This window comes from Strix uralensis, chromosome 6, assembly GCF_047716275.1.
Source record: "Strix uralensis isolate ZFMK-TIS-50842 chromosome 6, bStrUra1, whole genome shotgun sequence".
Classification (NCBI taxonomy): Eukaryota; Metazoa; Chordata; class Aves; order Strigiformes; family Strigidae; genus Strix; species Strix uralensis.
The window spans coordinates 16,605,664-16,618,741 of NC_133977.1; the positions used below are offsets into that span (position 1 = coordinate 16,605,664).

The 13,078-nt window shown below is 47.3% G+C and overlaps 1 protein-coding gene across 6 annotated transcripts in view; it reads right to left on the reverse strand.

The window, feature by feature from the left end:
• NRP2 (neuropilin 2) overlaps positions 1-13,078 on the reverse strand; it is a 90,076-nt gene that overhangs the window by 31,282 nt on the left and 45,716 nt on the right. For all 6 annotated transcript variants that reach the window (XM_074872988.1, XM_074872986.1, XM_074872987.1 and 3 more), the window contains exons 8-12: positions 12,241-12,385; positions 11,606-11,955; positions 10,361-10,505; positions 6,561-6,677; positions 3,858-4,010 (exon numbers count right to left, since the gene is read on the reverse strand). In XM_074872988.1, coding sequence (XP_074729089.1) covers positions 3,858-4,010; positions 6,561-6,677; positions 10,361-10,505; positions 11,606-11,955; positions 12,241-12,385 — 910 coding nt within the window. The remainder of the gene's footprint in view (positions 1-3,857; positions 4,011-6,560; positions 6,678-10,360; positions 10,506-11,605; positions 11,956-12,240; positions 12,386-13,078) is intronic.

Here is a 13,078-nt window from a genome sequence, read left to right on the forward strand (position 1 = left end):
CCTTTCCCTGCAGCGCCTGCAACCCGAATGAGCAGCATTCCTGACCCTCAAAGCCAGCCAGACCATGGCCCACAACAGAAGCTCTCGGTGGGTTTTTGCAGCCCAGCCCAAGAGCTATGCGGTCAGGAGAGCTGCAGGGTTAAAATTGCATCCTTTTCTGCATGCATGTACAGCTGCCAACATCCAAACAACACAGGGTTTACAGTGCTGCCAGGGCTCTGACCCTGACATTGTGCTCACCCAAATGAGAAGCAGTGTGTAGTAAAGGTGCAGACCCCACAGTGCTCTTCTAGGACCACAAGGTATTTACCTAATGACTGCAAGAAAAGGAGAGGGGAAAAATAATGGGCAAAACACACCAATTCCAGCTTTTCAGTGCAGTCTTATTAGTGTAGCATCACTGAGAGCAACGCAACTGCATTTACCAGCTAAGGATAAGACTGAGGATCTTCACACCCTTCAGGATCAAGATCCCGGTGAAATTCAAAGATGGTGAAGAGCTGAGGTGCCCAACTTACCAACCTAGATTTATTTTCACGTCTTAAGACCTCTATCTTGACACCAATGGCACATTGCCATTGTGTGCAGCAGGAGAGGGGATGAAACCTCATTGAAACCTGAACTTGTTGCTCCTCAAAGCTTGCTAGGTACAGCTAAGGGGAATCTTTCTACAGATGGGAAGCATCTGAAAACCCATAGAGGGAAAAATCCTGGCAATCTCTTGTCGGGGCATGAAAAAGGGAGCGTTCTAGGCTTGCAAAGGGCAGGGTAACAGCTGGAACCATGCTGGGTTTCTGCTGAGTTGGGCACTTTGGGTCCACTTTCACCAACGGGGTCCCCAGACGCGTAACGGGAGCCTGCAGGAGAGGACGTGGAGCTAATCCATGGTGCGAAGAGCCCAAGGAACACAGGGCTAAAAAAAGAAATGCAGAGCTGCCTGAAAGAGTATCTTGGAAATAAAAATAGTGGAATCAGAGCAGTGGGTGTCTTGTCAGTCTCGAGAAGTTCTCCGCGCCAAAGATGAGGAGGAATTGCATGCAGCGCATAGAATGAAATCGGGAGATATCTGAGGAATTCAGGCCTGTCTCTCAGCAGACTTTTCTAATCAAGTGCCTCACAGAGGATATTTCACCATGGTCATTTCCTTCCCTCTCTCTCTCATGCAGACTGAGCCAGGGCTCCTCCTTTCATTATTATTTTTTTCCCTTCTATTTTAATTTTTGTTTTGCCATTTTCAGAAGAAATAGAAACACATCTCACATGGCTCTTAAAGGCACAGCATATTTCCTTGCTACTGTGGAGCAGCCACAGACTCTAACCCAGACCAGTACCTTTAAATCAGAGTAAATTGGGCTCCAGCAGCTTTGAGTTCCCATTAGCTTTTGCCCTGCCCCTAAACCAAGCACAGCTGCTCTCCTTCACCCAACTGCTCACCCCAGGGTGGGGAATTCACAAGAAAAGACCACCCCGAACAAGGGCTTTTCATTCCTCGCTCCCTGGAGTCTGAGGATGAATTTTCTAAGTAGAAACAAAGTGCTGGAGGGAGCACGAGGGAAAGGCAGGGGAAGAATGGGGGAGTGTGAACCAAACAATGCTTCGATTCTGTCCCTGATGAGGGGCCGGCATCGACTCTTTTTCATGTTTCTTGAGTTGCTTTTAAAAGCTGTGCAGGGAGGAAAAAAGCAAATAGTTGTTTCCTTTTGTGTCATGTCTTCTTAATTTCTAAGAGTAGGACCAAAGCGAGGCATGGCTGCAATGCCTTTGCATGCCAGCCCCTCTGCAGCCCTGCACTGCGTGGGCATGGCAGCGCCATGGCCGCCGGGAGGGCCCATCCCTGCCTGACCCAGCCAGGAGGCTGATCCCATGGCAGGGCCAACAACCATCCCTCAGCCTGTGCCTGGCATCTGCTACCGACTTCCTCCACTGCCGTGGGCAAGACACTTCAGCCCCCGGGAGCTGCTACCTCCTCGTCTTCCTCTGCTTGTACAGCCCGTGTGGGCAGGGCCTGAGTGCCTGCCTGCACCTTTGTCGATGCTTGGCTCAGCACAACATCCTAAAGGGAGAGCTCTCCACACTGGCACAAAACCAGATCAATGAACACAACAGGAAAACAATCCCCCGGCCGCAGCAATAAGGTTTTGCAATTCATAACTGACTAGAAAGAGAAGAAAGGGTAGAAGAAGGGTAAAAACTGCGTGCTGAGCCATCTGAGGCAGCACCAGCCTCTCCCAGGCTGTGCACACACACATGCGCACATACAGCAGAGCCTTCTAAGAAACTATGGACAACTAATTGTAGGGAGACTCGGGGGAGAGGAAATGAAATGAAAAATTGAGTCTGAGTTATAAAAATAAGTAATTTTTATCCTACTTGCAGGAGGCTTATATTAATTAAACATTATTACAGTGAATGAGATGGGGAGGGTTATTAAGTCTGGGGCTGGCTGTAAGTGTTCTCTCCTGTTGCCTGAGGCTCCACTGAGCTCCAGATATTAATCTTCTAAAGCACTCAAATGCTGAAGAGATAAACACTTGAAATATGAAAATGTTTTTCTCCATAGCAGGCACTGTGACCCTATGTCACGCCAAAGAATTTGTCAGATGTCCATATAGGCTGCGTTTACAGCATTACTGTGTCTCTTAGAAAAATGCCGAGCACCTCAGGAGCTGAAGAGAAATGATGTGTGCATTTGTGTGGGGGTGATTTGTGTGTGGAGATGTAGCAGATTCTCCTCTTCCCATATGTTTCTGGAATACATATTTTCCTCTTTAGCACTGCCTACCAGGTGTTGGCTGCACGGCTTTCCAACTGGCTGGCGGCACTGCCAATCTGGCCAGCGCCTCTGCCAGGTGGCTAACAGGTTCGCCTGAATGTTTGCATCTTGAGACTCAACCTTCCCAGAGGGAGGGCAGGGAAGAGCCCACAGCATGCACGGCTCCCTGGGCGCATGGCATGCAGACACTGAAGTCACTGGGCATCAGGGCAGAGCTGAAGACAGGTAGGATCAGCCAGCTCTCCCTGGGGGAGCCTAGAGTTTCATAAGCAATGACTGATAGTGAAGAGAAGTGATGCTATGGTGACGCAGTCTACTGTTATAAGGAAACTGGCAAATGTTCTTCATGCCACCCGTGCCACAAAGTCAATGAGGGTAAGGAAAGGGCACCAGTCCTGGGGTGAGTTCCAAGATATGAAGCTGAAGAACTTGATCAACCGCACTGCCAGAGGCAGGCTACCTTCCAACCCATGCCAGCACATCTCAGTGAGATCCTCCATAAATTAGGCTCTGCCATGCTCATGCAAATCTTTTGCTTCCAAAGCACACAAGAGAAAAAGAGCAAAAGTCAAAAGCCAGAAGCTGGCATATTTCAGCATTCTTAGGGCTTAACTCATCCTTCACCTGGAGGAGGCTGAAATCCAGCCTATGAAAGTCCATAGTGCAGAATAGGTGAAGGCTATAGACAATCCGAGCAACATATGGGAGGAAGAAATGCATCTCTAACAAAAGAGGAAATGCATTCAGGGGAAAAAGCATTGGGTCCTATAGAAGACATTTGGCTCAGGATGTGGAACAAAGCCTGGGCTAACCTTCATGGTCACAGGGGATTCAAAGCCTACTGTCTGATTGAAGACTATCTCAAGAGGATAGTTAGTATAATTCAGTGCCAGCGGTCACACTCCTATAAATAAGTCATGAACCATACAGCAAAGCATCTGAAAGCTTCCACAAAAGAAAATGTTCAGCTCTGCACAGCCTTCACAACTCTCGACAGCTGTGCAATAATCAGTCATACTGCTCACATGGAGAAAGACCCATCCCCACCCTCTTCCCTGATTCAGTGTGGTATTAACCATCTTACCAGGCACAGTCTCAGGGCTTGGTTCAGAGTTGCCAATCCAGGTGCTTGTAGGCTGAAAAGACCATGTATAACCTGTTGCCAAGTCATGTGACCAACCACATAGGTCTTCAGGGAGATCAAAGTTGCAGTTGAAGTTCACAGGGAGGTGAAAATCTTATAAAAAGAAACAGAAGCAAAATAAAGTTGGATTAAAAAGTGACCTACCCATGAAGGGTTGCTATTAAAAAACAACCCAAAACCTAAAATAGCTGGCAAGCCATAAGTACTGAACAAAGCATGAAATCTCACTCACACTGATGCTTTTAACTTATCTCAGATTTCGTCAGCTCCAGGGATCAGCCTTAAGTTCTGCATCATCAAAATGCTCACACCACGTCCTGAGGCTAATCCACCAAACTAAGCAAATATAAAAGCAAGTACCAAATGCTTCCAGACTCTAATCAGCACCTTCTCTTCATCCCCTAGAGTGGACAAATATTAAATGCCTTCTTAAATGTCAGGGAAGAGCACTTCCTGAGTGCCCTGTGCTCATCAGTTCCTGCTCTGGCTCCAAAAGGAGAATCTCAAGTGCTCCAGAAACCCAGCTCCTGAGTGACAGATCTAGCCACTTGCACCAGACGGGAGCTGTCTGTCAATGTGGCGAGCTGTCACTCACTGCTTCCTACCTTCTCATGGAAATGCTACCAGGGGAAACGTGGGGCCACCATGAGCTCAAGCTTTTGGTTTCTGAGTGAAAGGAGCCAGCCTCTATTTCTAACTCCGCTATGGACTCACCACATGGTCTTTGGAAGAGTCATTTAACTTTTCATCTGTGAAACAGGAGCAGAGCTAATTCTCCTGTGTCAACAGCTTTAAAAGCTCTGGAGAGCCTTCCTGCAGAGACAGGTCTGTGGGCAGGAGGGCACATGCCAGGGGCTGCATGTAGCAGTGAGGCAGCTGCTGGCTCCTTTGGTCTGGGAGGCAGCCATAAGACACGGAGGCTGCAGAAATGGTCTGAGACCATCCCAAGCACTCAGCAGACATGCACGTCAGAGTCCAATTATAGGCCGGGTTTTTCCTGAGCAAAGAGGAAGTTTTAAATCACAGTGCCCACAAAGTGAGTGATAGTCAGAAAGAGGTGAGTGACTCAAGCGATAGGAATCAGGGGAACTTTGCTGTGAGGGGCAGAGGGCTTTCTTTACGTGCTCCCTCTCCGAAATAAAACAATGCAGATCATGGATCCTTTTATTCCAATCTGATCTCATACCCTGCAGAGCAGCATTGTTTCTGTTTGGCTGTCATAAATCTGATTGTCCAGAGAAACACAGTCATTGTTTATGGAGTATGAGAATTAAAATTGCTGCTAAATCTGAGGGAAGCTGACAGGGAGGCTGGTTCCACAGCATACTCTGCTCGCTCTCTCACCCTGGACTGCACCCAGGAATAGTGTTGTTGCAGAGACTATTACTGGCCTAAATTTCCTCTCGGCAGTTTCCCAAGTGCCTCAATGGTAGCAGGGTTGCACAGGCTTATTACTGAGGCAAAGCAATGAGAATCAAGCTCTTTGAGCTACTCTTGCAACTTGCACTTCCAGAACTGAACTACGGCAGATTCCTGATGGGAGGTGTGAAAAAGCCAATTAATGTTCCTTTTTTAATTTATTTATTTTAAAACCCATTAATTTTTTCTCTGGGACTGGAAGCTGACGTGATAGAAGTTCTAGGAGCTATCTCAAAGGATAGCTTTTCCTCATGAGATTTTTCATTGAAGTCCTTGTGCAAATGCCCCAGCGCTGAGGCCCAGGGTCTGCTGTCGTGCCTAGGGGTGTGCATCTCCTGCACATTGTGCCCTGCACAGCTCTGTCAAGACCTCTCCCCTTAATCTGGACATTTCACAAGCTTTAGATGCTCACACCCCCCTTGCAAGGAGCAGAAGAATATGGCATCTGCTTTTACAGGTAGGGATCTGAGGCAGAGATGATTAGTCCTCCCCCAGCACTGTCTCTTAACAACCACAGCATGTAGTCTAAACTAACATTCAGCCTCTTCTACAGTCAGAAGAGGCAAGCAAGCGCCACAGATACCAAAGCATTCCCTGTACATCTGACAGCAAATCTAAGGCTGGGAGGACAAACTCCTGCCTGGAGTTAGTGTTTCCCTCTCTCTACTGGCTGCACAAGGAGCCCAGACTGTCCTCCTAAATTTTAAGCAGCTGATATTAGGGAAGATGATCCTTAACAGACAGGTGTTCAGGTCATCAGGCTTCTCTACATGTCGTGATTTACTTCCACAGTTATGACCTCTGCAAAAGGAACCCTGCACAGGAGGCAGTCTGAATTGCTCCCCTGAATCACCTTCTGAATTCATGACACCCAGCCAAGGGGATCTGGAACAGAGGTGGCTCTAAACAGGGCACTAAATGAGTTTCTTCAGGTCATGTAAGGAAGCTGGGAGAGCAGCTCTTCAAGTCTCATACCCTAGGGACTGAATTAGCTGCTATCTCTTGCTCTTGCATCCTTTCTTGATATAACTTATCAGATTTTGGGAGGTTTTGTTTGGTGGTTTTTTTTTTTTTTTTTTTAAATCTTGGCCTATCACTAACAATATTACTCTAAGATTTCCAGGAATCAGCCCCATGTATAGGAGCTAATGGGAAGATAAGAGTATTTACTTAGCTCTTAACCAATCATTTATTGAGATAGAGATGTGCTGCTCTGATACATACCCTCCTCTTCTCCACAGTTATCACCACACTCGGTTGCCTCTTCATCAGTTGGGTACGGGGTAGTGGTCTCTTCGCTCTTCAAAGTGGGCACCAGCGTCTCTGCAGTGGGCTTTACATCTGAAAAAATGGAGTAGAGATGCTATTTGCAATAGACAGTACAAAAAGCCCAGGTAGGAGGAAACTAAGCAAAAAATCTTTTTCTCATGTTCTATAATGGCAGGAAGAGATAGAACAAGAATACCATGAAATTTCCATGTGCTACAAGTGTCAGCATGGTTTGAACTTCAAGTGAACTGGCTGTTTCCATATGGGAGTTCCTTTGATTTAGAGTTGCCCTTGGACAAGGCTCTCCTCTAGGCATATAGGCTACTTTTTCTCTTAATTTTTTAATCTACAATTGTGTTGGCAATCTGCTTAGCTGTCATTACTAGATAAGAGAGATCACAGACAGAATGTCTTTTTCTTTCATAAAGGCACATAACACATTAAAAAAACACACACAACATTCCCACCAATTGTGCCAATTTATAAAACAAGTCACTCAACCCACAAATGACGTAACCGCAAACGGACCCAGAGGATCCCCTGGTGTGCTCTGGCTCACTGCAGAAAGCATCTGGTTTCACACTCCAGGCTCCTGACTAGCCTTTCAAAGTGTCTCTGTCCAATTTCCCTCTCTCCAACATGGCCCGTGTGAAACAACCTCCAAGCAGGTGTCAGGGGAAATTTAAGCAAGAAAGGGAAGGATATTAAGAGCAACAGTAAACGACATTAGGTTCCAGCAGTCTCTCCTTTTATGGGTGCGTTAACTGGAGTACAGCAGGCTTGACTCTTTCCACTTTTAAAAAGAGGTTGCTTTGCTCAGTTATGTGTGATTGTGTTTCTTTGTCGGCACCCTTCAGGATATCATTTAATAAAGCCAGAAACAGGAGGAAATGGCTAAATACATTGAATATTTTCCATAGGCTCCTTTCTGCCCTTTTATTTTCCTGTTATTAAACATGTTGCACATAAACTCTCAGGGTTTTTTTCCTTTTCTTTTTTTTTCCAGTGGTTGTCTTTTGTTCAGGATAAAATACCAAACAACCTCAAAGTCTTTTAATTTGTAAGTTCAAATTTGTTACAACCCCATAAAAGTCCAAACGCAACCAAGAAGCAAATTGCAAGCAGCCAGGCACAGAAATATATCATTAAAAAGAAAAGAAAAAAAAAGCAGCAGGTGAAGGCAACATATCAAAAGCTGCAAGTTATTTAGAGCTGATACATTTTTTTAGGTTGTTGTTCTTGTATATTGAGATTTATAGCTGAAATGTGACAATGTCGAAGGACCTTGAAAGCCAAGTCCCATACGGGACACAGATGCTGAGCGGATGTAAATCAACAGTGTTGCATTGCCCTGGACAAGCCGCAGAAATATATCTTGAAAAATCAGTTACCATGGCAGAGCCGCAACATGATGGTTACAAGAGATAATGAAAATAGCAGGGAGGATAACGTGATGTGTGAAATGGAAAGTGAAAAAGAGAGGTCTTGCTTGCTCGCTTTCTCTCTCCCTGGCCCAGCAAGTGTCTGTGCAACTGGTGGTAACTGCCGATCAAAATGCAAAGTCACTGAGCAATTGAAACCAGATGTTTGGAACTTCAAAGGAGAGAAGACCAGCTGCAAGTGAACGTTCATCAATCTCCACTCTTCAGAGGAAAAATTTTGGCAGGTCTTTGAAAGAAGCCAATTGCTGACTGCCTGCTTCCCAATTTTTGAGTTACTAGCCAACCAGTTTGTGAGCCCAGTTGCTGTTAAGTTACCAGTTTGACTCAGTAATTAAGATACCTGTTGCTGATAAGAAATAGAAATAGCTGGACAGGGTACACATGGGCTTAGGCCCTCACTTGAAAATATTTTCAATCAGCTTGTTTTAATCCACCTCTTAATCTTGTTCCCAAGCAAGTGCAATTGCCGGGGTTTTCACAGCCAGTTCTGTAACGTGCCTGGGTCCTCCCAGCAAAGGAGAGCTGTATCTTGGCATAGTTAAGGACTGCTGCATGTGGCCAGACTGGATTTAGCATGCAGATAATGCCATGGGCTATCTCTGCTCCCCAGGTTGCATCAGGGATACAAATGCTTTTTATAACATGGTGAATCTGCAAGATTACAAGCCTTGCTCTGATTACAAAGCTGAATGCCTGTAGATCAATAAAGCTACGAATATTTATGACTTGGCAGTTGAGTTTTAAACATTACAATGTGTAAATGATTAGACAGCCACACTGGGAAATGACCATAGAGCACCCTGCCTGGAAAAAACACGGGCTGTTGCTGCTGATGTTGAAACCGAGCATGGACATAGCTGTAAAAGAAAATTTGGACCAAAAATAGCAAGAAGTTGAGGATGCCAAACCCCTCATTCTCTAATTTGAAGGAGTGCAATGGAGGGGCTGTCAGGTACATGGTTGGGCGTCTTGTGTGACTGCCTCCCTTTGCAGCAGTGACGCAGCGCTGTGATGCACCAGCCAGCAATGGGCTGCAGAGATCTGGCAGCTGGAGACTCCCAGGAGCTGCAGGAAGCAGCGATGTGGGAGCTGCCTGACTTCTGCATGGAGCCTCAGCTCCCACTGCTTGCGTGAAAGACACGGTGTCTGCTTCTCCTGCAACACCCCAAAGATCTTGTAAGATTTAAATTAAGATCTAATCTTGATTTAAAGTTTAGATCATTTACAACGGATTCCCAGTCCAAGAGGAGATTTGCCATTGACTTCAAAGGTGACAAATGATCATTATTAATTGTGTGTACGTCAGTTGTGTGATTTGCTGTTAAGTGTTTGTAATGCATCTCACAGCACATCACAGCAAAGACTCCACAAAAGGGTGGAAAAAAGCTCTGTGTCTTTTAAGCTTCTTAGAATGGGAATTCTTACAAGAAAACGCCTTCTACAGATGTGTTTATAAAATGGAAATCATACCTCTTTATCACGGACATCTGGACACCAGATTCAGATTGAAGCAGATTATTAAAAAATAAAATACATTAAAAAAAGGGACAACTAGCCTCCGGCACTGAAAAGCTAGCATCAGACCCAATGAGCTGTTGGGTGCATTTCTGGCTTTTGGGGATGAAACTATGTAGCACTCAATCACCTTGAGCCTCAGAGGGTCAGAGGCACAACCTCTACTGATCCCAGTGAGCATGTTAGACAGTTTTCACCTCTGTATTAAAAACAATGGTGGCTGCAAGGCATACCACTTGTGAAAAACAGGTGGGCAAAAAAAGTGAACAAACTTCTCTGGTCTTAGGAATGTTGTAGAGACTTTGTAGAGTTAAATCCCCAACCTTGTCTGCAAAAGGATTTCCACATGGGGTTCAATGAGAGAGGGACAGTTGTTTTTACAGCAAAGCCTTATTCTGGCAGGTCAAGATACCTGTACTGGTCACTGCACCCCTCTTCTGCTTCTCTTCCTACTTTTTATCTTGTTGATTTGGATTAAAAAGCCTAAATGTTATCTAACATTCAGACTGGGAAAGTCTGCACAACATCCTGCATGGGGCTCTGTGTGAAAGCTTGTATTGGGGTCCAAACATTGCTGCTACATTGTGCATCAAGGACAGTTCTTTTTAAGGTCTAAGTAAAAAGATGGGGCCAGGCCACACTGCAGGTCCTGCCTTCATGGCTGCAGCCTCCCTGACATGGCATGGCCTTGAGGTGGGACATCAGGAGGAGAAATAAAACCTTACACTTGCACCTTGCTGGTTTAGTGCCTGCTGTGGCCCTGAGGGAGCTAGTGGGCAGAGGCGCAGGGGCTCCTACCTGTCCAGTCACAGCCCAGCACCTCCAGGCGCATTCCTATTCCTGCTGGGGACCACCTCTCCGGGTGCACTCGGACGTACTGGGCAGGAACAGGGTCAAACCTCCGGACTTCAGGGATATCGTAGTGGATGTTGCCTTCAAAAAGCTAGAGAGAGAGAGAGAAAAGGCAAGTGATGTGTGCATCCCTCCACCAGACTTGATAATTTGGGTCTGGCAGGCCACTGTCATAGTTTGAAATAGTTTAGCTGTCTGACTCTGGGCCATAACGTCCAGCTGAGCAGAAATGGGGCTGTTCCTCCTCAGCTTCAAGAGGACCAGACAGGCTGTTTCTAAGAAACTTGCACAATCTCTCTTGGCCTCTGCTTTATATCCAGGGGTCAGATTCTGATCCAAGCCATGCAGGGGAAGCCTGGGGAATATCCACTAACTTCACATATAAATAAGATCAGACTTGTCCTTTGGCAAATAAAGAAGCTACTGCATGTTCTAGGATAGTGTAAACTCTCAGTTTTCCTCACAGTCCAAGAACTGCTGCTTTTCAGCTTACATGCACGAACTCAAGTCTGTGGAGAATAAACAGAGGGCTATTGATAGCATTAGGCCTTCTAAGACTCATTTGTAGGATCAGGAAAAAATAAAACTTATTCAAATTTTCAGAAGCAGATGAGTTTGCATAAAAACAGCACAGGCAGTAGCTGATAATTCGTTTATTCCTCAAGCCCTCTGCCACTCCCATAGTGCTAAGCAGAAAGATTATGGGGAACTCCAACAATCCAGGAAAAACATGGGGAATTTCAGGGTCACACCAACGTTGCAAAACGGACTTCATATATAGCAAATTTCCCAAAGAGAAGTTGTGATTCATCTTCCTCTTCCAGAGGTGCAAGCCACAACAGCACCTTTCCCCTTAAAATACGTAATTAGCCTGTGTCAAACATAATTGAACACACCATCTTGTGGGCCCTGACCTGCAGGAGCTGGGAGGACCAGAATGTCCACATCCCCAGCCCTGGTCCACAATAAGAAATGGAGGAAAACTGCCATTCCTGGGGCAAGGTGGAACCTACAGCCTCTAGTACAAGCTTAGGAGCAGCACCAGGGGACCCAACGTGGGATTTCATGGTGACAACCCAAACTCCCACGGTCTCTGTGGGGCGAGACAGCTAATTTCCCAAGACCCCATCAGGCAGACTGAAGATAGCCAGAAACATATCTTGTTTTGCAGCTGCTCCAGGCAGTGCCTACCTTGGCTTGCATTGTTTTGGGGTCCTGGATGAAGTCCCAGTCCTTTCCATTCATGCTATAGGCCACCTTAAACTTCTTCACAAAGGAGCGGGACTCAGTGGTGGTCATGCTGTCCCCTCCGCGAGCCCCCTGGATAATGACGCCTCTGATATTCTTCGGGATGCCAAGGTCCACCTGCAGCCACTCCTCCCCAGGCTGGGCTTGGGGGATGCGGGGAAACCAGCCTGAGCGGCTGCTCACCAGGCGGGCCATGCTGGGAGACCAGTCATAGCCTCTGATGGAAGAGGCTGAGATCTGCGAGTCAGGAATGAGGCCAGAAAGCATTCCCAGCAAGTTGGAGCAGGGTGAATCTGCAGGGAAGGAAAGGGCTGTTGAAGGGAGCGCTTGTGGTTTTCCCTGCTGGTTTAAGCTCTGGACACTAAACCAGCACCAGCACTGGCCGCTTTCCCCTTGCCTCTGGGGCCTGGGTGCCTCCCCCCACAGCGGATCCCTTGAGATGGGTGTCTCCATGCTGCTCACAGTGTCACTGTTCCCACCCCAAGCAGCCATGACAGCTGTGGGGGACAGCACCGCGGGACAGGCTGTCAGAGGGACAGGGAAGAGGGCTGAGGCCGAGGGGAGGAGGGGACCCTTACCAGTGATGCGGCAGCCATACAGCTCCAGCCTCAGGGCAATGCCGTTGTGCCAGCTCTGGGGACGGATGCGCACAAAACGTGTGAGCACCGGGCTGTGGATCTTGTTGAGAACCACCTCCGTGGCGTCCTCGTTGGCCTGAAATGTCTGCAAGGGAGAGGGAGCACAAATATGGTTATGTCCTCTCCAGGCAGGAAGAAATAACCAGCAGTTGAAATAATCTCAGCAGGGAAAACCGAGGAGAGGCTTTCTGGGCAGGGCCAGCCTCCAGCCAGGGCAAGCACCCAGGGGCAGGCAGGGAGAGCTGAGCCGCTGACAGGACAGTGCAGTGGATGGACTCGCCCATCAGGTAGGAGATCCAGGAGCTTGCTGTCCCGCTGCCTCTCACAGCACCCTGAGGCACCTCAGACTATCAGGCCACAGCTGCTTTGAGCTCGCCCCCAAACCTAGAGCTGCTCCAATGCAAAAGGCCAGATGTCCCTGAACACTGTGTGAGATCTTGCCTCCCCTCCACAGGTAAATGGGGTGACATCCTGACACATCTTCGCACCCAGCTCCACGGGGAAGCGTCATGTGCAAGGAGCGGCACAAGCAGGGAGGATGCCGCCTCTGCCTGGGGTGGCAAGCTGCCGTCCCAGACAGCCCCTCGCCCCTGCCTCTCCAGTGCACATGCAGCCTGCCACACAGAGACAGCTTTTCATGACAGTTTATGATCTGACATGATAGGAAAAGGCTGCTGCCTTACCAGATGGCCATAATCAATAACTACCAGATGGACGTTACACCCCTCCTTTTAACAGGCCGGACAAGGACTGGATACTTGTGTTTTTGTTTCAGGCT